This window comes from Delphinapterus leucas, chromosome 13, assembly GCF_059928025.1.
Source record: "Delphinapterus leucas isolate spDelLeu-1000000601 "Yukka" chromosome 13, BTC_Dleu_Yukka2, whole genome shotgun sequence".
Classification (NCBI taxonomy): Eukaryota; Metazoa; Chordata; class Mammalia; order Artiodactyla; family Monodontidae; genus Delphinapterus; species Delphinapterus leucas.
The window spans coordinates 54546744-54574107 of NC_143141.1; the positions used below are offsets into that span (position 1 = coordinate 54546744).

General features: G+C 35.2%; 1 protein-coding gene across 2 annotated transcripts in view; it reads right to left on the reverse strand.

The window, feature by feature from the left end:
* Positions 1-27364, reverse strand: part of GTF2A1L (general transcription factor IIA subunit 1 like) — a 61942-nt gene that overhangs the window by 3429 nt on the left and 31149 nt on the right. For both annotated transcript variants that reach the window (XM_089922352.1, XM_022573893.2), the window contains 4 exons: positions 25046-25130; positions 23413-24002; positions 7624-7881; positions 6837-6926 (listed from right to left, as the gene is read on the reverse strand). In XM_089922352.1, the coding sequence (XP_089778478.1) occupies positions 6837-6926; positions 7624-7881; positions 23413-24002; positions 25046-25130 (1023 nt within the window). The remainder of the gene's footprint in view (positions 1-6836; positions 6927-7623; positions 7882-23412; positions 24003-25045; positions 25131-27364) is intronic.

The window sequence follows — 27364 nt, forward strand, 5'->3', positions numbered from 1 at the left end:
ACGCACTGAGCAAGGTCTGAAAATACAACTTATAATCTATCAGATTCTATTAGCTATTCTTTGGATTCAGTAAATCAGCCTGATACAAAATTAAAACCAGAAAATCCTACTACCTTAAGAGGTAAGAAATCATACAATCATTGTTACTTCTGGGTAGACCACAAGTGACTATTTTAAAAATGTAGAAATATATGATCTGAAATCAAGGGTAAAAATTAAACCTAGGTGTTGATTGCAAATAGTCAAATCAAGGAAGAAAAGCCTGTGACTAGTATTTGGATGCATTTTGTGAAGCATAAGAAAATACAAAGGATAAACCCTCTATTTGTGTGGGGGGGAAATGGCCTGGCAACAGAAAATTTCTTTTCTGAGTTTGACTTCCAAATTTCCACTTGCACTTATCTTAAGTCTCGGGGAACACAACAGTGACAACAGAATCCTTAACAAAGATGATAAAATCTGGCCAGAATTAGGAAAAGAACAACGGTAGAAGCAGCAGCAACAACTCATCCCAGTAGCTTTATCTAGTGACTACATTATTCTAGAAATGCAACAATGGTTCAAAATTAGGAATTTACTAGTACAAACACTATATTACTAGACCTAAGGAGACAAATAATATAATCATCTTCAGTGATGTTGAAAAGCTTTTGATAAAACTCATGCATTATAGATTTTTTTCTTTTAAACTAAAATAAGAAAGACTATGCCCTACAAACATACACACACACACATACCCCTACCTCAACCCAAAAGCCGTGACTTACTGCTTAGTGCGGAAACCCTAAAAGTACTCCCGCTCAAGTCAGGACATAGACAAGAATACCCACTCTTAACCAACTTTTCACTCTAGAGTACTAGCCAATACAATTAGACGAGAAGAAGGAACTACAGAGATAAATATTGGAAGAGATGAACTAAATTTGCAGATGCAATGACTGGATGTCTGAAAAACCTAAGATAATCAATTTAAAATGACTAAATAAGAATTCAGTATTGATACAAAATTAATAAACTGAAATTCATTGCCTTCAAATACTGATATATAAGCAACAGTTAGAAGATATAAAGAGCCCGTTTACCACAGCGACAAAAGAGATAACATAATAAGGAAAAAATTTTTTTAAATACTTGATCTACTGGCACCATTCAATATATCCTCTTTGAAATATTTTCCTTACTTGGCTTCTAGAACATTCCTGGCTTTCCGCATGACTCTTTGGCCACTCCTTTGATTCCTCCTTCTCTCTCTTACCTCTCAATTTTAGAGTGTACCAGGACTCTTCTTTCTGTTGATATTCACTCTCTTGGTGATCTTATCTAATCTCATGGCTTTAAACATCATCTATATGCTGATGACTCTCCAAAATTATATCTCTAGCTCACACCTCTCCCTTAAACTCCAGATTCTCATTCAACTGCTTCAGCACCTCTTCATAAATGTCCAATAAACATCTCAAGCAAGTTTAAAACAAGGACACTATTATACTCTCCCCCAAACCTCACAGTCTTCTGCATCTCAGTGAGGAATGGCCACTCATTTTTCTCATTCAGGCCAGAAATCTTGGACACAATCCTTACACCTCCTACTCACACCTCATATCCAGATCCATCAGTAAATGTTAGTTCTACCTACAAAGCATATTCCAACCACTTCTACCACCTCCACTACTATTACTCTTGTCTAAGCCACCATCCTCTCTCACCTGGATTAGTATGTCTCATGACTAGTTTCCCTGTTTTCACCCTTGTCTTCCTCTTAGTCTACTCTAAACATGGTAGCCAGTCTACTTTTACTATGGCCCTACTAAAAACATAAACCAGATATCATTTCTATGCTCAAAACTTTCCAATGACTTCTCATCCAAAAAATAAAGTCCTTAAAATGGACTGTAAGATCCTGCTCTTCCCCTCACTTACTGCTCTGCTCTCCTCATTGTTCCCTGAACACACAGGTATTCGTCTACCTCAGGACTTATGTATTATTTACTGTTCCCTCTGTCTGAAATGATTACATCCAAATATCCTCATGGTTCATTCTCTTACCTCCATTTTTAAAAAAATTTTTTTTAATTTATTTGGTTGCACCAGGTCTTAGTTGTGGCAGGCGGGCTCATTAGTTGCACCTTGCCAACTCCTTAGTTGTGGCATGTGAACTCTTAGTTGTGGCATGCATGTGGGATCTAGTTCCCTGACCAGGGATCAAACCCAGGCCCCCTGCACTGGGAGCACGGAGTCTTAACCACTGCGCCACCAAGGAAGTCCCCTCTCTTACCTCCTTTTGATCTTTACCCAATCACATTCTCAGTAAGGCCTCCCCTGGACATCACATCCAAAACTGCAACCTACCTCTCCTTAACATCACTAAAATACTAAATTCTATTAATTCAATGTTAATTAATTACAAGCTATTGCCCACAATGCAGTACCACAAAGAATACTATATCCATAATAGTCTAGAAAATTATTTGTGACTCTAAGAAATGCATATATAATCTAGTGTCTAAACAGCACAATACACTGTTTATACAACACAATACACTGTTTATAAGAATCTAAAAGAACTTTCAAACCAAGACCAGTCCCTTTTCTATTACCTATTCCTTCTTATGCTTATGTTTACCAGCATCTAAATTGCCATTTTCTATCTATAAAAAATGTTATAGGAGAGAAAATTATCTTATTTTTAGAGAAAAGGATTCATTTTTTACAGCAATTCAAAGTACCATCCTCCATCTCCCCTGAGTATATTGAAATTGTTACTGAAAACAAGTCAAAGATGTAAATATGCATTAGTCATCAGGGAAATGCGAATCAAAACCACGAGATACCACTTCACACCCACTAGGATGGCTAGAATCAAAAAGTCAGATAACAAGTGTTAGTGAGAATGTAAAGCAATCTAAACCATCATACACTGCTGATGGGAATGAAAAATGGTACAGCCACCTTGGAAAACAGTCTGGTAGTGCCTCAAATCATTACCATATGACCCAGGAATTCCACTCCTAGGTATTTACCAAGAGAAATGAAAATATATATTCACAAAAAACTTGTACATGAATATTTATAGCAGAATTCTTCATAACAGCCAAAAGGTGGAAACAACTCAAATATCACTCAACAGATGAATGGATAAACAAAATGCGGTATATCCATTCAATGGACTAGTATTCATCAATAAAAAGGAATGAAGAACTGTTACAAGCTATAATATGGATGAATCTTGAAACACGGTGTGAAATAAATGAAACCAGTCATAAAAGACCACATATTATATGATTCCTTTCATATGAAACTCCAGAATAGGGAAATCTACAATGATGGAAAGTACATTAGTAGTTCCTTACTACTGGGGATGGGAGAAAGGGGGCAATATGGGAGTAAGAACTAAAGGGTATGGGCTTTCTTTCTGAGGTGATAAAAATTTTCTAAAATTGTGTTAATGGTTACACATATCCATAAATATACTAAAACCACTGAATTGTACACTTTAAATAGGTGAAGTGTATAGTATGTGAATTATATCTCAAAGCTGCTAAAAAATGTAAATATGAATAAGTTAAGAACACAAAACTGACTACATAATCACAGTTATAGTGTTTAAAAACAAATTTAAGCTGTATTATATTTTAGTTGCTAAAGTTCAATTGCTACTAACCTAATTTTTAGGCTTGAAACCTGATAGACACCTTTAACTCTCCCTTGTCAATCATTCTCTCATGACCAACTAATCACCAAGTACCAATGATACTTCTTAAATTTTATTGAAGTACAGTTGATTTACAATGTTGTGTTCATTTCTTCTGTACAGCAAAGTGACTCAGTTATACACACACACACACACACATATTCTTTTTCATATTCTTTTCCATTATGGTTTGTCACAGGATATTGAATATGGTTCCCTGTGCTATACAATAGGATCCTGTTGTATAATATTATATTATTATAATATATATATTATATTATATATATAACTGCAAACTCCCAATCCTTCCCTCCCCTACTCTCCCTCCCACTTGTCAACCACAAGTCTGCTCTCTGTAACTATGAGTCTATTTTCGTTTCATAGATATAGTGATTCGTGTCATATTTTAGATTCCATATATAAGTGATATCGTGTGGTATTTCTTTCTCTTTCTGACTTACTTCACTTAGTATGATAATCTCTAGGTCCATCCATGTTGCTGCAAATGGCATTATTTCATTCTTTTTTATGGCTCAGTAATATTCCACTGTATATATATACCACATCTCCATTCATCTGTCGATGGACATTTAGGTTGTTTCCATGTCTTGGCAATGGTAAATAGTGCTGCTATGAACATGGGGAGGGGTGCATGTGAATTAGTTTTGTTTGGGTATATGCCCAGGAGTGGGATTACTGGATCATATGGCAACTTTATTTGTAGTTTTTTGAGGAACTTCCATACTGTTTTCCATAGTGGCTGCACCAATTTACATTCCCACCAACAGTGTAGGAGGGTTCCCTTTTCTCCACACCTTCTCCAGCATTTGTTATTTGTAGACTTTTTAATGATGGCTATTCTGATCAGTGTGAGGTGGTACCTCACTGTAGTTTTAATTTCCATTTCTCTAATAATTAGCAATGTTGAGCATCTTTTCACATGTCTATTGGCCATCTGCATATCTTCTTTGGAGAAGTGTCTATTTAGGTCTTCTGCCCACTTTTGGATTGGCTTGTTTGTTTTTTTGTTGTTGAGTTGTATGAACTGTTTGTATATTTTGGAAATTAAGCCCTCGTCAGTCACATCATTTGCAAATATCTTCTCCCAGTCTGTAGGTTGTCTTTTCGTTTATTTTTTTTTACTTAATTTTATTTTTTTTTATTGAAGTATAGTTGACTTACAATGTTGTGCCAATCTCTGCTGTACAGCAAAGTGACTCAGTTATACACATATAGGCATTCTTTTTTTTTTAATTCTTTTCCATTGTGGTTTATCACAGGATATTGAATATAGTTCGCTGTGCTATACAGTAGGACCTTTTTGTTTATCTTTTCATTTTATTTATGGTTTCCTTTGCTGTGCAAAAGCTCGTAAGTTTGATTAGGTCCCACCTGTTTATTTTTGCTTTTATGTCTATTGCCTTGGGAGACTGGCCTAAGAAAACATTGGTACAATTTATGTCAGAGAATGTTTTGCCTATGTTCTCTTCTAGGAGTTTTATGGTGTCTTGTCTTATATTCAGGCCTTTGAGCCATTTTGAGTTTATTTTTTGTGTATGGTGTGAGGGTGTGCTCTAACTTCATTGACTTACATGTGGCTGTCCAACTTTCCCAACGCCACCTGCTGAAGAGACTGTCTTTTCCTCAGTGTATATTCTACCAAACATACAAAGAACTTATACCAATCCCTCTCAAACTCTTCCAAAAGATTAAAGAGGAAGGAACTCTCCCAAAAATATTTCATGAAGCCACCATCACCCTGATACCAAAACCAGACAAAGACAACTACCAAAAAAGAAAATTACAGGCCAATATCTCTGATGAATATAGATGCAAAAATTCTCAACAAAATATTAGCAAACTGAATCCAACAACACATAAAAAAGGTCATATACCATGACCAAGCTGGATTCATGCCAGGGTCACAAGGATGGTTCAACATTCACAAATCAATCAATGTGATACACCCCATCAACAAAAAAAAAGGACAAAAACCACATGATCACCTCAATAGATGCAGAAAAAGCATCTGGTAAAATTCAACACCCACTCATGATAAAAAACCCTTAGGATAGTGGTATAGAGGGAACATATCTCAACATACTAAAAGCAATTTATGACAAACCCACAGCCAATATAATACTCAAAGGTGAAAAGCTAAAAGCCTTCCCACTAATATCTGGAACAAGACAAGAATGCCCACTCTCACCACTTCTCTTCAACATAGTATTGGAAGTCCAATGATTCTTCCACCATAATCTCTAACTCTTCCATCCTTAATCTGGGCTCTGTTACTTTATGTACTATCCCTGTTCTTCTTACTATTTGCCTCTTCCAAATTAGCAAACAATGCCAGTTTTTAAACCCAATTACAATTTTCTCAATATCATCCTCATAAGGTTAATGTCCATCAAATCAAGTTTGAACTTCCCCTACCAGGATTCTGGATTTTCCAATCTGCTCCCACCTCTGTCCACCACCCAGCCTCATTTCCTAACACATTCAAAAGGAAAACACCTCATTCAAGGCAGAGCTGTCTCTTCACTGTCCCTTATAAATTCTACATGCATTCATTTCTCTGCCTTTTATCAGGCTACTCTACTCTGAATGCCTACTCTCCACACTTATCTATATCCTACAAATAATTCAAGATCTATTTCAAAGCCCCACATCACCCATGAAGGATTTGTGGAGAACTCCAACTACAAACGATTTCTTGCATTTCCTAGCCCCTTTTAGGACTAACTGTCTGTGCCACTTATCATAGCATTTGATTTACATGCCACTCATCTTAGCATTTGATTTATATGCCATGTATTTTAGTATTTGATCTACCTGTCACATATTTTAGCTTTTGATTTACCTACTATCTTATTGTATGCCATTCTATTATTCCATACAGAAACACCTTTCTTCAATAAGACTATCACCTCCATAAGACAAGGCCTATCACTTTTTTGGTATCACCAAGACCACACAGCACAGTGTTAGACCCAAAATACCCTCCCAAATTTATAGAATTACTTAGCTATTTTGAGATTAATTTAACTGAACAGTAACTGATCATCACATTTCCCATTATTTTGCTTATTTTCTACTATAAATGCAATTAATAAACCTAAAGTCTAAAAGGTGAATACAGTACCTTTTCATACTGACAGACAATTACATTATCTGTGTCAAACAGGTCCGGCACATCCTGCTCACTAACATCATCCCCAGAATTTAAAGGGTCCTAAAGATGAAAGATACTCACATTAATGAATTTCATGATGCTTTGAATTTTTTAAAGACAGAGGGACATATTCTCTCCCTCCAAGGACACAGAATAGTACTGTATTTAAAAGTCAAACAGCCTGAGTTTGAATCCCAACTTAGTCACTCAATAACCACAAGACTGACCTTTGGCAAGCTACTAAAACTCCTTGTATCTCAGTTTTCTCATCTGCAAAATGAGGACAGTAATAAGACTCATAAAACCCATAAGGCAGTGGTAATATTAAATAACAAAAGGCAGTAAGATTTAGTATGGTATCTGGCACATATGTACGGCACCATAAATGATAGTTAATACATACCACTTACATGCTTCTTAATTATCACATTCCACAAAGATTTCACGGCATTTATTAGGATTAGAGCAGATATGATATGCTTCTACCCGAGCTGCCCTCTTTACCTCCACTCCCATCCATTAAACCTCTCACTACCCTCTAGTTAAGACCAACAAATATAGTAGCTGATTCCTAAATACTTAATACTGAGTTAAATTACAGTTTAAGATTAAAAGTTTAAATACTAGATACAAATAAGTCTCATTTTAAAGACAAAAGACAGGATTAACCTTAATTGTTATTCCTCTTGGTTCCAAAGTATATTAAAGTACAAATGCTATAAATTTTAAAAAGTTTCAGCTCAAAAATAATCCTTACCTCTTCCACAAGGTCTACTTGAGGGTCTTCATTATCACTACTGTTGGCCATTGAATCTTCATTTGATATACTGCTGGCTTCTTCAAGTACCTTCAGGTCTCCTGCATCAGTAATCCCTAGAAATTTGTTCTCATCTACATCTCCTGTACTTCCTATTTCATCATTGGAAGCTGTATCTCCAGTTCCATCTATTTGAATTATCTCATTAATATCATCATCAGTTACCTGAAGGCTTAAATCCATCTGAGAATTAGAATCCTAAAAAGAGAAATAAATGCAATAAAGTTTTTTCCTGTCAAACAAGGTATATAAAACATTGGATCACACAAAATATAAAATTACTTAAACAGTTCACAAGTGGCCTCTGAAAACATATTTCTTCCCTGTCAGATGATATTCCCTAATTTTGAATTTTGGAACACCCCTAGCATTTCTATATAAGATGGGAATAACTTTTAAGTTGTAAATAAAGTAAACCCACTTACAGTCATACATAGACAGCAAATCAGTTGACTGTTTTCAGATAATATTTACCAGTTTTTATAAATACTATCTTAAATTTATATACCTCTTAGGTTTTAACTATTTTATTTTAAACAATAATTCAATGAAGTAGAAAGGACAAGTGACATCATGCTCAATGGATAAATAAAAAATATAAAGGATTGTACTAACTAGAATAAGCCAAATACAAAAGGACAAATATAAATCAAAACTGACAGAACTGAAAAGATTAACAGACAAATTCACAAACATAGCTGGAGAATTCAACATTCTTCTTACTAATCAATAAAAAAAGCAGACTGAAATTCAGTAAGAATGTAGAAGAACTGAACAACACAATCAACCAGCATAACCTAATTGGCATTTATAGAATACTCCACCCCCAAATAGCCAAATGCACATTCTTTTCAAGAGCACACAGAATGTTTACCAAGATGGACCATATTCTGGATCATAAAACAAATCTTGGCAAATTTCACACATACAAAGTATGTTCTCTTAGCACAAAGGAATTAAACCAGAAATCAGTAACAGAAAAATCTGGAAAATCCTCAAATATTTACAAATTAAACAACGCATTTTTAAATACGCATGGGTCAAAGAAGAAGTCACAAGGGAAATTAAAACATAATTTTAATTGAATGCAAACAAAAACATTACATTTCAAAACCTGAGATGTAGCTAAAGCAGTGCCTAGAGGGAATTTATAGCATTGCATGACTATATAAGAAAAGAAGCAAGTCTCAATCAGTGGCCTAAAATTCTACCTTAAGAAACTAAAAAAGAGAAGACCAAATTAAGCTCATAGCAAATAAGGAAATAAAGATAAAAAGAAAAATACATGAAACTGAGAACGGAAAAAGTCAATTAGACCAAAAGTTCATTCCTTGAAAAGATGAATAAAAATGAAAAAACGTAGCCAGACTAACAAAAAGAGAAAAGAAACGATATTACTAATTAAGGATAGGGTGTCACCATAGATCCCCAAAACATTAAAAGGATAAGGAAACTGTTTTAGATCATTTGGGCTGCTATAACAAAATACCATAAACTAGGTAGCTTATTAACAATGGAAATTTATTTTTCACAATTCTGGAGGCTGAGAAGCCTGAGATCAAGGCACCAGCAGATTTGGTATCTGGTAGAGCCCACTTTCTGGTTCACAGACGATGGCTTCTCACTGTGTCCTCATATGGCAGAGGGGCTAGGGAGCCCTGTGGGGTCTCTTATAAGGTAACTAATCCCATTAATTGAAGACTCCATCCTCATGACCTAATCGCCTCCCAAAGGCCCCACCTCCTAATTACCATCACCTTTTGGGGGTTAGGATTTCAACATATTAATTTGGGGATTACATAAACATTCAGACTGATGTAAGGCAATTTACAAAAATTGTATGGCTGTATAGTAGCAATAAACAATTGGAAACTGAAATTAAATAACAGCACTATTTAAAGCAGCAAGAGAAAAGCAACTCATCACATACAAGGGATCCTCGGTAAGATCACAAGCAGATTTCTCACCAGAAACTTTGAAAACAAAAAGGCAGTGGTATGACATATATTTAAAGTGCTGAGGGACTTCCTTGGTGGTCCAGTGGTTAAGATTCCACGCTTCCAATGCAGGGGGCATGGGTTCGATCCCTGGTCAGGGAACTAGGATCTCACGTGCCATGTGGTGTGGCCAAAGAAAAAGAAAAAATAATGAAGTGGTGAAAGAAAAGACTAAACTAGGAATTCTATATCTGGGAAACTGTCCTGCAAATAAGGCATTTCCAGATAAAAGCTGAAGGAGTTTATTACTACTAGGTCTACCCTACAATAAATACTAAAGGGAGTCCTTTAAATCGGCATGAAAGGAAGCTAGACAGTAATCTGAAGCCACACAAAAATATAAAGTTCTCTGGTAAAGATAAATACAACGACAAATATAAAAACCAGTATTATCATAATTTTGGTTTGTTAACTGTACTTTTTAGTCCTCTATGAGATTTAAGAGATAAGAGCATTAAGAAACTATAATTATAAATCTATATCGAGTACACAATATATAAAGACATAATTTGGGACATCAGTAATATAAAGTGGGGGAGGGTAGAGCTGAAAAGAAGCAGAGTTTTTATATGAAATTAAAGGTGAGTTGGTATCAGTTCAAAATAGATTATTACAACTTTAAGATGCTATAAGTAATCTCCATGATAACCACAAAGAAAATATCTATAGAGAACACACAAAAGGAAATGAGAAAACAATCAAAATGTGTCATTACAAAAAAACTACACACAAAAGAATGTAATAAGGGAGGAAATAAGGGAGAAAATAAGGGACAAGAAAGCTAAAAGACATACAGAAAACAAAATAGCAAGAGTAACCTCTCCCCTATTAGTAATTACTTTAAACGTAAATGGATTAAACTCCCTAACCAAAAGCAACAGACTGGCAAAATGGATAAACAGTATCCAGTTACATGCTGTCTACCAGAGACTCACCTTAAGTCTAAGGACACACAAAGTTGAAAGTAAAATGATGGAAAAAGATATTCCATGCAAATAGTAACCACAAGAGTTGGGGAAACTATGCTAATAACAGACAAAATAGACTTTAATTCAAACACTGTTACAAGAAACAAAAAAAAATTACATAATGATAAAAGAATTAATTCACCAAGAAGATATAACAATTACAAATATATATGCACTAAACATCAGAGCTCCTAAATATATGCAACAAAAAGGGAGAAACAACTCTGCAGTAATAGTAGGAAACTTTAATACTCCACTTTCAATAATGAATAGAACCACCAGACACAATATCAATAAGGAAATAAAGAACTTGAGCATGACAGACTAACTGTACCTAACAAACATATACAAAACATGCAAAATAGCAGGATACACATTTTTCTCAAGTACACACAGAACGTTCTCCAGGATAGGCCATAAATTAGGCCACAAAACAAATCTTAGTATTTAAAAGGACTGAAATCATACAAAGTATCTTTTCTGATCACAATGGAATGAAACCAGAAATTAACAGCAGAAGGAAAACTGGAAAATCCACAAGATGTAGAAGTTAAACAACAGTCTCAAAAAAAAAAAAATCAATGGGTCAAAGAAGAAACAACAACAAAAAATCTTTTGTCAAAAGATAAAAAAAAATCTCGAGACAAATGAAAACACAGCATACCAAAACATATGGGATTCTGCAAACGAAGTGCTAAGAGAGAAATTTATAGCTGTAAATGCTTATATTAAAAAAGGAGAAAGATCTCAAATTAACGACCTTAAGGAACTAGAAGAAGAACAAATAAAGCCAAAGCTAGTAGAAGGAAGGAAATAATAGCAATTAGGGCATAGATAAAGTAAAGAATAGAAAAACAGTAGAGAAACTAAACAAAACCAAAAAAGATCAATAAAATTTATAATCCTTTGGCTAGACTGATGAAGAAAAAAAGAGAGAAGACTCAAATAACTAAAATCAGAAATAAAGAAACTTTACTAGTGATTTTACAGGAATAAAAAGAATTATAAGACTAACTGTATGTCAACAAATTGGATAACCTAGATGAAATGAACTAATTCCTAAAAACACAAAACCTACCAAGACTGAATCATGAAGAAAGAGAAAATATTAATAGACTTATAACCAGTAATGAGATTCAATTAGTCATCAAAAACCTCTCAACAAAGAAACGCCCAGGACCAGATGGCTTCACTAAAGAATTCTACCAAACACTCAAAGAATTAACACCAATCCTCAAAAATCTTCAACAAGGGAATTATCTGGCAGTCCAGTGGCTAAGACTTTGCACTCTCACTGTGAGGGCCCAGGTTCAGTCCCTGGTCAGGGAACTAAGATCCCACAAGCCACACAACATGGCCAAAAAAAAAAAAAAAAAATCCTCAACAAAATACTAACAGAATTCAACAGCACATTAAAAGGATCATACACCATGACCAAATGAGATTTATTCCTGAAATGCAAAAGTGGGTCAACATATGAAAAATCAATGTAATACAACACATTAACACATTGAAGAGGGGAAAAAACGACAGTCACCTAAACTAATGCAAAAAAAGCATTTGACAAAATTCAACACCCTTTCATGATTTAAAAATAAAAACAAACACTCAAACTAGGAATAGAAAGAAATTACCTCAACATAATAAAATTGACCTATGAGAAGCTCTCAGCTAACAGCATATTCAATGGTGAAAACTGAAAGCTTTTCCTCTAAAATCAGGAACAAGGCATGGATGCCCACTCTTGCCACTTCTATTCAACATAGTACTAGATGTCCTAGCTAGGGCAATTAAGCAAGATAAAGAAATAAAAGGCATCCGAATTAAAAAGGAAGTAGTAAAACTGGCTCTGTTTGCAGATGACATAATGTTCTATGTACAAAACCCCCAAAATTCCACACACACACAAAAATGTTAGAACTAATGAATTCAGCAAAATGTACAAAATACAAAACAACATACAAAAATCAGCTGCATTTCTATACACTAACAATTAACAACCTGAAAACAAAGTTAAGAAAGCAATTCCATTTACAAAACCACCAAACAGAATACTTAGGAGTAAACATAACCAAGGAGGAAAAAGACTTGTTCACTAAAAACTACAAAACATTGCCAAAAGGAGTTAAAAATGATACAAATAAATGGGAAGACATTCCATGTTTATGGATTAGAAGAGTTAATATTATTAAAATGTTGATACTACCCAAAGACAACTAAGATTCACTGCAATCCCTACCAAAATCCAAATGACATTTTTGGTGCGAATGGAATAGTAAAGCATCTTGAATTTCATATGGAATCTCAAGGGACCCTGAATAACCAAAACAATCTTGAAAAAGAAAACACAAGTTGGAGGTCCCATTCATCCTGATTTCAAAGCTTGCTACAAAACTACAGTAGTCAAAACAGTGTATTTGCATAAAGACAGACAAAAGACCAATAGAACAGAGAGACCAGAAATAAACTCTCACATATATGGTCAAATGATCTTCTACAAAAGTGACAAGACCATTCAACAGGGAAAGGACAATCTTTTCAACAAATGCTAAGAAAACTAGATATCCACATGCAAATGAATGAAGTTGGTCCCCTACCTTACACCATATACAAAAATTAACTCAAAATGGATTAAAAAGTTAAACGTAAGAGCTAAAACTACAAAACTCTTAGGAAAAAAATCATAGAGGAGAATCTTCATAACACTGAATTTGGGAATAATTTCTTAGATATGATACCAAAAGCATAGGCAAAAAAAAAAAAAGATAAAATGGACTTCATCAAAATTAAAACCTTTGTGCATCAAAGGACACTATCAACAAAGTGAAAAGGTAACCCACAAAATGGGAGAAAATATTTGCAAATCATATATCTGATGAGTTAATATCCAGAATATATTTTAAAACGCGTACACTCAACAACAAAATGAAAAACTTGATTTAAAAATGCGCAAAGAACTTAGACATTTCTCCAAAGAAAATATACAAATGGCAATAAGCACATGAAAAGATGTTCAGTATCACTAATCATTAGGGAAATGCAAATCCAAACCACAATAAGATACCACCTCATACCCATTAGGATGGCTATTATCAAAGAAAAAAAACAAACAGAAAATAAGTGTTGGTGAGAATGTGGAGAAATTGTGTGCTGCTGGTGGGAATGTAAAATGGTGAAGCTGCTATGGAACACTACAGTAGTTCCTTAAAAAATTATAAACAGAATTGTCATATGACCCAGCACCATATGTGGCTATATATTTGAAAGCAGGGAATCAAGGAGACATTTGTATACCCAAGTTTATAGTAGCATTAGACACAACTGTCAAAAGGTATAAGCAATCCAAGTGTTCATGGATGGATGAATGAATTAACAAAATACAGTATATACACACAATGGAATGTTATTTAAGCATAAAAAGGAAGAAAATTCTAATATATGCTACAACATGGATGAACATGAGACATTATGCTAAGTGAAAAGGGACACAAAAGGACAAATACTATTTGACCTCCTGCTTTGAGATACCTATAGTCAAATTCATAGAGACAGAAAGTAGAATGGTAGCTGCCAGGGGCTGGGGGAAGATACAAATGGGGAGTTATTGTTCAATGGGTACAGAATTTCAATTTGGGAAAATAAAAAATGTTCCAGAGATGGATGGTGAGGACTGTTGCACAAGAATGTGACTGCACCTAATGCCACTGAACTGTACGGTAAAAAATGGTTAAAAGGTAAATTTTTACAATAGACAAAATCAATGGTGTAAACTGTCGAGTATGTGGTAAAACTGATAAAGAGTGCTGGTGGCAGGAAAAATTGCACAACCTCTTGAAACTATTGTGGCAATGTACTTGAAGAACCACGGAAATTTTTAGCATTTTTCCTCAATAATCCTATCTTTGAAAATAATATTTTTAAAATTAATGCAAATGAAGCTTAAAATATAAATAACGTTGTGCTTTATGGTGTGTATTATTATTTATGACAGCACCCAAAACCATGAAACACTTAGATAAAAATAGAATATGTGCAATATATGTATGTTGAGAACTATAAAACTTTAAAAGTCAAAGACCTAAATAAAAAATGTAGCAATAAATTGGAACACTCATTGTGAAGATGTCAATTCTCCCCTTGTTGATCTATAGATCCAACAAAACCCATATCAGAATCCCAGCAGCTTTTTTTGTAAAAAATGACAAGCTCATTCTAACATTTATATGGAAAAGCAAAGAATTAGAATAACCAAAATAACTTTGAAAAAGAATAAAGTTAAGAAACTCGGGGCTTCCCTGGTGGCGCAGTGGTTGAGAATCTGCCCGCCAATGCAGGGGACATGGGTTCGAGCCCTGGTCTGGGAGGATCCCACATGCCGCAGAGCAACTAGGCCCATGAGCCACAACTACTGAGCCTGCACAACTGGAGCCTGTGCTCCGCGACGAGAGAGGCCACGACAGTGAGAGGCCCGCGCACCACGATGAAGAGTGGCCCCCACTTGCCACAACTAGAGAAAGCCCTCGCACAGAAACGAAGACCCAACACAGCAAAAATAAATTAATTAATTAATAAACTCCTACCCCCAACATCTTCTTTAAAAAAAAACAAACAAGAAACTCATACTCTCTGATGTCCAGACTTACTACAAAGCTGACATAATCAAGACAGTGTGGTGCTAGTGAAAAGATGAATTAATGAAACAGAGTGGAAGTCCAGATATAAACCAACATACATTATGATAACTGATTTTCATTAAAGGTGAACGTGCTTTAAACACTCAATGTGATTTAGGCAACTTAATGGAGACAGGGTAGTCTTTTTAACAAATAATGCTAAAACAACTGAATATCCATATGCAAAAAAAAAAAAAACCTAAACCCTAACCTTGCACCATACACAAAAATTAACTCAAAAACGGATCACAGTCCTAAATGTAAAATCCATAAAGTTTTTAGAAGCATTCAATGATCTTCACAACCTTTGGTTAGATAAGACACATTAGCAGAAATCAAAAGGAAAAACGAATAAATTAGACTTCATCAAAATCACAAACTTCTCCTCTCCTAAAGAGAGCATTAAATAGCAAGGACATGAAGCAACTACAACTCTTACCCATTGGTAGCAGAAATTTGCATTCCACCATACACTGCTGCTGGGAATACAGCCACTTTGGAAATGAGTTTGGCAGCTTCTTATAAGCATACAGGTATCATATGACCTAGAAATCCCACTCCTACGTATTTACTCAAAAGTAAAGAAAACCTAAGTCCACACCAAAAAGTTAGGAAGGGAGGGAGCGAGAGAGAGAGGAAGGGAGGAAACCCACAAACCCACACATGAATGTTTTTAGGGGATTCATTCACAAATGCCCAAACTGGAAACATCCAAATGTCCAAATGGTGAATGGATAAACAAATTGTGGCACAATGGAATATACTAATATATGCAAAAACATGAATGAATTGTGAATATATCATATTAAAGTTACATAATGCATGATTCCATTTGTTTGACATTCTGAAAAAGGCAAGCCTATACCAAAAGAAAACACATCAGTGAGTGCCAGGGACCAGGTGTGAAGGGAGGGTATTGGCTACACAGGGGCCTAAGAGACCTCTTTGGGGTGATGGAAATGTTCTGTATCTCAACTGTGATACTGGTTATATAACTCCAAGTGTTTTGTCAAAATTCATATGTACATCTAAAAACTGTATACCTAAATAAAGGTGAACTTTACTGTATGTAGGTACTACCCCAATAAATCTGTGTGAAAAGTAAATTATGGTAAGGTTAGTCCTGGGCCTAAATCACATGTTGGAATTGGCTTTTCATGTTAATAGCAACAAGTACTGAAAACCTTAAACCGCAAGATCTTTTGTTACAAAATGAATCAGCGCTCCCATGGTACTTTACCAGATTAGTATAAGCTTATTAAGGAATATTAAAGATTCCAGGACTCTTGTAATTGAATTCACGTAGCATCATCTTATTTTACCTATATCAGTGAGGTCCTCTTTATTCTGGGAAAGGAGTAAGATTACAAATCCAAATTTAATATCAATAACTGCAAAAGAGTTTCGTCACTTTCAACTTCTTTCTTCAGAAGCACTTCCACCAAGCATGAGAAAGTTCATATGGTTATCTGACTCCAATCTCCTTTTCCAAGGTGGTAGTTTAACCAAAATAGCAGGCAGTTTTGCAGCAACATCCATAATTGATACCGCAGGCCCATGAACAGAAAGATTTAAGCCTTTCATATGGCAAACATCCACTACATAGATCAATGAAATCCTCCAAGTCAAATTGTTATTAGGAGGTTTCCACTGTCTCTCAACAATAGTTAATGTCTCCCCAAGGATCAATTAAGGGCTTCAAGTACTGTCCTTTGAAAAGCCATAAAAATTTGCATAAAAAAGAATAGAACATTTTCCCCACACTTTTTGACAAATGTCTTGGAAAAGATAATGACTGGAAATTAAATTGGAAATCATTAAATCAATTTAAATCATTAAATTGGAAAATTTAATAATTCAATTAAATTCTAATGCATTTGAGTGTCACGGCAGCCGACAAAACTTCTTTTAGAATTATTGGCTGGGTCTCAGCACTAAGGTATGCCATGTGCTGAAAAAGACATTGAAATGCTCTCTCCACTGAAGCAGCAAAACCATGTGTTGCCAAGCATCTCAGGGGCTCCATCAGTACAGAGAGTACCAAATTCTGTTAATCTATAAAAACTTCATTATTACAAAGATGTCAGTTTCCAGTTTCAAAAAAAGGTCTCACAACACAGGAATTTTTTACTGTGCCAATGTGCAAATATGATTAAAATCAGATGTCGGCTGCCCTGAGAAGTACTGGTATTTTTATCCTGCTGAATGTTAAGGAAAAGTCACTGCTGATTCTTCTATGAGTTCTGGCTGAACGTGAAGAAATGTCAACAGTTCTAGTGCAGATGACGTCATCTGACAGAAGCACTGCTTTAGTTTTCTTTCTCTGCTCTAAACAAACCAGCTCAATGATTTCCAAGATTCTCAGCTTCACCCAAGGTCTTTTCAATTGCATACAGCTTCTGTGGCTGGGCAGTACAATGAGCAAATGCATAGGACGCTTCAAGATAAAGCTTTATTTGCCAAATACAGCTTCCAACCTTTTCAACTTAAGCTTTCCCCTAATGAAAGGACAATATTTTTCTAATGGTTGGTAAGGACTGATACAACTTCATATGCATATGTGGGAATAAAGATAAAACAGGAGAAGCCTAAGCTATAACATATTTTCTCTTCACATTTTCAAACTAAACTATGTGAAATTCAGTTGCCTATAATCATAATGGAAGGGTACATCTTTAATTCTTAACAGAAACTTAATCCAGCTATCTCCCACAACATAATGGCAATAATGATTATATATTACCTAACCATGTACAGTAGCATCCCATGCCACTCTACTCTTATTTGGGATGAAATATACCTCAACATATTCTGACAAATACAAAAAAAAAGTATCTTGTTAAATTGGCTTTTTTCCTCTAAAGAAATAAAAATGTCATGTATCTTGTTAAATTGGTTTTTTTCCTCTAAAGAAATAAAAATGTCACATACCTGGTTTAAAAATCTGATTTAGAGATATTCATTTAGAAGTAGCATACAGTGACTCAAAAAAATATGTGCTCAATTAACTGAATCATGAATTCAAATAACTATTGGTATGATATTTTATCTTTTAGAAGAGTATCAGAATGGATTGGAAAATAAAAGCTCTTAAAGTTATATATTCTCTAATCCCCTCACTCCATCCATTTTTCATTCATAAATTGATATTTAGCTAGATCAGTCGTTCTTAATCTTAACTATGTATTACAATCACCTCAGAAAACTCCAACAATAGTAAGTGGACCCCACTCCAGACCAATTAGATCCATATCCCTTGGGGCGGACTTGAACATTTTTTTAATGCCCCAATAATTCTAATATTTAGCCAGAGTTGAGAACTATTGAGCCAAGTAAACTAGTCATAGATCCTCTTCTTTTAAAGAGAATATATATATGAATATATATATGTGTGTGTATGTGTGTGTGTATTCTTAGGTGTTGGGTATACAAAGATTAATAAAATGTACCTCTCAATGCACACAGGACATTTTAATGCATCTCTTAACTACATTATGACAGATACATACATAAGGTGCTATGATAACACAGAAGAGATACATCCAACCTAATAATGAAAGGGGAGAGGGCAGATAGAAAGGTATTAAGTAAGATTTCTGGCGGAAGTAATAAATGGGTAAGTAGGAATTAACTTTGTTGTTTCCTGCCTCTCTTTGCTTTTGTTATCCCCTCTGCTTTGTGCCTGGCTTTTCTGCCGCCATCCTTTCTTGCGGTTAACACAGATCATTGCTCACAGTTTGTTGTTACCAATAAAGTAGTAGGCATGAAATAAAGAGCAAATAAGAAACTCTGGCCAAAAAAGAACATGGAGGTCCTCATATGCCACATTAAGAATACTGACCTAAAAAAAAACAGACTGCCAGATATTTCTCAGGCAAAGATAGGTTTATTCAGGATCAGCAGAAATGTGGGGTGTGCAACCATGGCGAGCCACATGCAAGTCCCCTCGAAGGAAGAAAGCTTATATAGAGAAGAAAAGGAAGTTGGGAGGGCTACAGTAAACAGAGTCCACAGCTCTTCATTGGTTAAGTTGTTGTCAGGATAGAAGCAGAGTCTTCTAGTTGAGCTCTGCTATTGTCACAGGGCATGAGAGTGCCCCCCTCAGGTCTCCCAACTCTATTTAATTGAGATTTCTGTTTATTAATTTTTTTTTCAAGGAGCTTAAATTTTATCCTGTAGCTGATAGGCAGTCAGCAACATGTTAAGCAGGCTGCATGCTGAGTAAATCTATGGTAGCCATGAGGAGCAGAGGTCATAGCTAATACTCACTGAGCTCTTACCATCTGCTAGGCAGTATACCGCTGAGCACTTCACACTGATTATCTCACATAATCCTCCCACCACCACAATTCTATGGTAGCTACTATTATCTTTATTTTACAAACGAGGAAGTAGTAGCTTGCCCAAGTCATGTAGTTATTAAGGGATAGAGAAGGAATTCAAAACATTTCTGATCCCTGAAGCCTTTAACCTCTAGGATAGATGGATTGGAAGGAGTGGAGTAAGAACCAGCAGAGACTACAGGCTAATAAATTAGTTAGAAACTATATTGTCCCAATTGAGAGACAATTAGGGCAATGGCAGTAGGGATGGAGAAGAGGAAAGATTCCAGAAATATTTGGTTTTAAAAGTTGTCAAAAGTTATATGATTCAGCCTTTAAAAGGAATGAAATTCCCATATATGCTACATGAATGACCCTTGAAAATGTGCTAAGCAAACTAAGCCAGTCACAAAAGTACAAATATTGTATGATACCACTCACGAGGTACCTAGTAGTAGTCAAATTTATAGAAACAAAAAGTAGAAGTTACCAGGAGCTGAATGGAGGGGATAATGGGGAGTTATTGTTTAATGGGTACAGAATTTCAGTTTGGGATGATTAGAAAGTTCTAGAGATGGATAGTAGTGATGGTTGCACAATAATGTGAACATGCTTAATGCCATTGAACTGTACACCTAAAAATGGTTAAAATGGTAAATTTTATGTTATACCGAGGTCCCTTGAACAACATGGGTTTGAAATGCGCAGGTCCATTTATACGTGGATTGTTTTCAATAAATACATACTACAAGGTCTGTGACTGGTTGAATCCGTGGATGCGGAGTCACGGATACAGAGGGTTAACTATAAAGTCAGACGCAGATTTTTGACTGCGTGGAGCTCAGTGTCCCTAACCCTTGCACTGCTCAAGGGTCCACTGTATATACTTTACAAATTTTTTTTTCAATTTTTAAAACAATTTTTAAAGGACTTCCCTGGCAGTCCAGTGGTTAAGACTCTGCACTCCCAGTGTAGGGGGCACAGGTTCGATCCCTGATTGGGGAACTGGGATCCCACTTGCCACGTGGCGTGGCCTAAAATAAATAAATAAAAATAATTCTCGGGCTTCCCTAGTGGCGCAGTGGTTGAGAGTCTGCCTGCCGATGCAGGGGACACGGGTTCGTGCCCCGGTCCGGGAAGGTCCCACATGCCGCGGAGCACCTGGGCCCGTGAGCCATGGCCGCTGAGCCTGCGCGTCTGGAGCCTGTGCTCCACAACGGGAGAGGCCACGACAGTGAGAGGCCCGCGTACCGCAAAGAAACTAATAATAATTAAAAAAATAATAATAATTCTCAAAAGCACATGACATAAGGAGGATGAGGGGGAAAGGGGGCCAAAAAGTCATTGTAGTCCTTAGCTTGGGAGACCAGGTGGGCAGTGGTACTATGCAGTATCTCTGATGAGGAAACAACGACTTATTATAACATTCAGGGAGAGCTGTCTAGAAAGGAAACAGACATGAGAATGAAGCTCAAAGGAATAACTGGGCTGAAAATGCAGTCATCAACAAGCAGGTCATAGTTAAAAACCACGATAATGCATGAGATTGCCCAGGGAAAACATAAAGTAAGAAGAGAAATGGGCTGAGGATAGAACCTTAGGAAACAGCAAGGTCAGATAAAGAGGAGCTCACAAAGGAGATAAGAGGAAGCAGTCAGAAAGGTAAATAATTAAAAGAGAAGGTAGCAGAAATGATAATATTTGGGAGAGAGGGCAATGAAGATGGTGGGGAGAGCCAGCAAGAAATAAAAAGGAGCTGGAGAAGATACACCACCATACCCATTTCTCTCCTTCTGCTCCTACTTTTTGCAGTTCCAGTGAAGACCTGAGTTTCTAATTTTCTATAGCACTATAAGATTAGCAAACAAATCCTACACTGAGGAAAAACTTAACATAGTAATATGCACTTTAAAACAGGAACACGTCAAAAATTGTCAGGAATATATTTTATGAAACAGTAATAATGCTCAACCTACATAAAAACTTAAGATCTCTGGCAGTCTATACAGGAAAAGTAAATAAGTAGGGCTAATTGTAACTTGCTTTAAGCAATTAGAATTTCTGAAAAGCTACTTATAGAGAGCTATTTATAAAATTTTCTGAAAATTAAATCAGCATAAACTTTACCAGATTACTATTTTAAGTTAACCTACAGTAAGTTTTTTAAAATGTTATAAATTAAATTCTTTTGACTGTTTGGATGTTTGTGTTTTAAACATAGATTTTAAAACCAAGCAACAAGTTATATGAAAAGTTATCTAATATATCACATGCCCATAAAGCATAATAGCACTAATCTAAAGCTTATTATGGTGACAGAGCTATTAAAAACTCTATATACATCTCTGATAATTCTAAACATTATGAGCTTGGTTTTATGCCCAGTTTACAGACTTATGACTGAATTTCAGAGAGCAACATTACCTAGCTTGCTTGTAAGTGGTAAATCTAGAATTTGAACCTATTGTGGCTTTAAAGCTTAAACTCTTAACCACTAGCCCCTAAACAATCCTTAATCTCCCTTAACTAATCTACTTCCCCATATCAGAACAAAGTACAATGTGACATCTAATAAGTAAGTAGAATAAGTCCTTGAATCATCACACCAGAAATCTTCAAAGTTCATACAGAGTGCAGGAGAAAAATGCCTCTAAAAGTTATATTCCAAGTGATAAAAACAAACGCTTATTTTACAGTTATTTTCCCTCAAAACCAAATGTTTCATAATTACGAGTTTATCCTCCATTTCTTAATTTTATATATTATGTGAAAAATATAATGAACACTCAATAAACATTTTAAACTTAATACATTATACCAAACTAAACCAAAAACAGACTTGCTAAAAGATTTTGAACAGGCTTCATCAAACATCTGAAATATTCTAAAACAAGTCAAATGGTTTCTGATAGACATATTCTTTGTTCATTATCCTTCACTGTACCCTGTACCTTCCCCTTCTATCTAGAAAAATGTTAAGGTGACACTTAACTACTACATTGCTACAGATTTGTACAGCGGTTCTAAAGGACCACTAAACCATTAGCTAGAGACACAAACCTTTATTTGTCATATGTCACTAAATTGTATAAATGGAGTTAGCTGTAAGACATAATTTTACATTTGTAAAAAGATAATGCAAGATTTTTAAATTTTACCATGTGAAATTCTCCATGAATCTTTCTGCCATCACTATGAATTCCTTGGAAATTAATAATGTAAACCTATTTTTAATATGGAAGGCTAATTAGGAGCTATTTTTTAGTGGTTTGAATTCCAAAAGAAATTAAGTTAACTAGTATTTTAGCAAATGGAGAAACAAAGTATTTACTAGCAAGATAATTCCTCATGTAGAGAAAACTTTCACATGGGAGTTTAAGAAAATTAGGTAGAGCAAGAAAAAAAATACTTTGAACCTCTTTTGTATATTAAGTATGACAATGAATTACCTCAAAACACTCATTTAATTACTAGAATGCATTTCTGAATCTTAAATTTTATCTGCAGACACAATGTAAGGGAAAGGTAAATGGATTACCTTAAAACAAATGCATTTTCTTTAAAGAAATATTCTAATTCATTAATTGAAACTAAAAGTTTAGAAATGTTGAGCATTTAGTTATACTAAAAATAATAAAGAAAGAATCTTCTAAAGGGAAAAACAAAACATGCTTTTGAGTAACCTTACAGTTTAAAAAAAAACACTCAGGACATCTAATCACTGGCTACTGTTTATCTCCTAATTCCATTAAATTGAACATAGAACTACCTTCTTTGAGATAGGTAGGCTGCTGGGCTCCTCTGTATTTCTTGGCTGCTTTACAGAATCACATCCACACATCCTATTTTTAAGAACACGAAGCTGAACATCAGGCGTGTGCTGGTGCTGAGCCCCCTGAGGGCCTGTGGACAGGGGCCCACCACGCAGATTTTGAGTCATGCTAGCTGAAACACTGAGCACTGGCTCCACATTAGAATCCATTTGACAGAGCTGTGAAGGAACTACAACACCTGAAAGGCTGATATACTGAGAGTTTTCCGGCTGACTCAGTAAAGCTTCAGACATGATTTTATGCTGATTTCCAGGATGTAAAAGAGTATCACCAGTAGCATTTTCTAAACGTTTCCTATCCACTGTCCCAGAACGAAGAACTACAGGTTGTTGGAGCACAGTTTCCATTCTCTGTGATTTTTCAGTAGTTGCTTGAAGACACCATGGGTTTAATTGTGGAATACTGGTCTGTATTATTGAAGGCTGCCCAAGCTGCTGAAATACTTGCTGAAATGGATGCTGAAGAATACTTGCTCTTCCAGAAGTCTGTGTCACCATAATTGGTACATTAACTTTATAAAGGTAACCTTAAAAAGAAGAAAACAAAACTGTAAGTATAACAGAATCCTAATTTCCTTTAAATTTCCTAAAAAAAAAATCTCATGCACAGGAGGCTAGGAGGAAATATGTCAATATGTTAATAGTGGTTACCTCTAGGAGTTTTCCTTTTATTTTTCAGATTTTTTGTGTTTTCTATAATAAATATATATTACTCTTATTTTTTAAAATTAAATATATCTTGCTTTAACTCTAGCCATTTCCCACTATTGCTTATATGGCACATTTTGAGACACATACAGGCTACCAATATTTATTCCATGAACCTCTCCCATTGTTTAATAAATTACAGTGTTAACAACCCAAATTGGGATTTTAAGAAACCTAACCGTGGAGAACGTATTTCATATAGTTAAGGTGTAAGATACCATATAACAACTATAAGACTAGGATATCCAAAAAGGGTTTAATAATTTCAAAAGTTATCAAATTTCCCCCCTCTTTCCTTTAAAATAATACTAACCAGAAGAAAGAAGAAATTTATTTTTTGAGCATTGAGTCAGGTGCTTGCTTAAACTCTGTAACAACCCAAAAAATAGATATGATTCTCTTTCAAATCAAGAAACAGTTCTTTGAAAAGCAGAGGTTAATCTCCAAATTTTTCAAATATTCTTATACAATCTCCAATAAGAAAGGAGGCAAAGGTTGATAAATCTAATCTTTAGCTTTTCTTGATTAAAGCTAGCCAGGACACATGTGTGTCAAAATTCAGGTAACTGACTTGAATTAGAGAAAACCTATATAAAGCATCTTACACAATGTTGGGATGAGAACTGGAAGTGAAATATAGGACAAGCTTAGTACCTGCCTTAGTAGACAGGCTTAGTGTATTTCGTGGTAGACTGCTTCCATAACAATAAAAACTACTATTTATTATTTTTAAATAAGTTTTATTAAAAGTTCCTATAACTTCAATAACTTGTGGTATACAGTTTATTTAAAATCATGAAAGTTAAGACCCAGAAGTTAGTACCAAAGCTAAAAACAAAATATTTTTAAACTATACTCTTACCAGATGCCGTCTGTAATGTCACACCTGCTGGTACATGAACAGGATAACCAGGAAAAGTAAAGTTTGCACTGGAGTTTGAGGTGCCCTAGATATGAAAATTTCATATTAGAAAGTTAGAAAAAGGTTTTTCTTGAAGCTTTTTTTCCTGATCTTACGGAGGATAAAAAAAATCTGATTAAGGTCAACAGGACAATAGTAGCACTTAACATTAGGGCTGAGTTCTCTGAATAAAACAACTTTTTAATATTTGATTTAGATCATCTCATTAAAAATAAAAGGAATTCTGGGCTTCCCTGGTGGTGCAGTGGTTGAGAGTCTGCCTGCTGATGCAGGGGACACGGGTTCGTGCCCCGGTCCGGGAGGATCCCACATGTTGCGGAGCGGCTGGGGCCGTGAGCCATGGCCGCTGAGCCTGCGCGTCCAGAGCCTGTGCTCCGCAACGGGAGAGGCTGCGGCGGTGAGAGGCCCGTGCACCGCAAAAAAATAAAAAATAAATAAAATAAAATAAAAGGAATTCTGTTCTATGGCTATTAGCAATGAAGTCAGTAAGGCTTCATAAATAACATGAACACTGACTCATAAAACTTGCCCACAGCACAGCTTTGCGTGGGCCACTGATACCCAGATATCAAATATAAGAACCACAGCTGTTTATAGGAGTCCTCTAATCTGTAAGTTGATCACTAATGTTATTTTAAAACAGATAACACAACAGTGTATAATTTTTATTTTGGAATAATTAAACCGTAGGGTTTTACATTTTTAATACTAAATGAAAAGACAAAAAAAGTTTTTGCCTACTAGACCTGCAAAAATTTAAAAGATTGATTAATAATAGCCAATGTTGGTAAGGATGTGATAAAAATCAGTTCTCTCAGACCACTGCTTATGAGTGTATATGGTACAATCCTTTCAGAGGCCAATTTTGTAACATATACCAAAACTGAAAACATGTATAATCTTTGACCCAGAAATTCTACTTCTAGGAATTTATCCTGATTACCTGATTATCACACAAATACACCAAGACATATCTACAAGTGTAATCACTGGAATGCTATATTAGAAAAACACTAGCAAGAATTTAAATGTCCATAAACAAAAGACTGGTTAATTAAGCTTGATACATCCACTAAGGCTAATCAGTATTTAACTGGCACTGAAAACAGTCCATCTATATTACTAAGTTTAAAAAAAAAATTACGGAAACGGTACAGAGAATGATCCTGCTTTTACCCTGAAAATTAAGGTTAACTTTCTTTAATGAAAGAAGTCTAAATGGATATACATCATACAGTTAAACAGTTATCTTTGGGTTATAATACTACAGGGCTCTATCACTTTTTACTTTATAAATTTGTTTGGTTTTACTCTTTAGAAGTATATTATTTCTTTAATGAGGAGAAAAGGTATTTCCAAGAATTTCAAAGGCAGAGATATTTCTTCACTGGTTTCATATCAAAACCAGCACCATTCTTCCCAAAAATCCTAGAAAGGGCTATGCTTTTTGTTTGTTCTTAATGAAGAAATAGAAATAAATGGCCTACTAAAATCCTGTACCCTAGAAAGGAAGCTCATGGGCTAAAAGAAAATGAAAAACTTTATATATCACATTTTACCTTCAAAGAAAGGTAACAGAGAAAAAGTTCTATTTTGCCCCACCTGAAAAGTACTCAATTTTCTATATATAAGTTTTAATTTTATCTTCTGCCCCCAAAGCCCGGGGGGGGGGGGGAGGAAATCTAACCTCTATTATACAATGGTAAAAAAATAACCAAAATATTCCACTTGAATAAAAGGAAGAATTATGATGTGCCTCAACCCTAGGGGAAAAAAAATCAGAAAAACATTCGTATCAAAATCATCTATTTAGGATCCACCAAGTATGTAACATTATACAGTCTATTAAAACTCCATACAATGTAAGTTAAGAAATTTCCTAACCTTGTAGGTACAGTCTTGGCAGATGCTAACAACTGCTCTGGAAGACAGGAAAAGTTGGTAAGAAAATATTAATTCTGGAACTCCTGAATTTTTGCAACACCTATGTTATAGGAGCTATTTCTATCTCCTCATCCCTTACCACATCTTTTCTCATTCAACAGGAGGATCACAAATTACATCTCTGCCCAGTCTTCTGTCACCATTCACTAAAACTGGGGCATCTCTGTTAAAATATATCTTAGATATTGGTTCAAGATGGCGGAATAGAAGGACGTGCTCTCAGTCCCCCTTGCAACAACACCAGAAACACAACTAACTGCTGAACAATCATCGACAGGAAGACACTGGAACTCACCAAAAAAGATACCCCACACC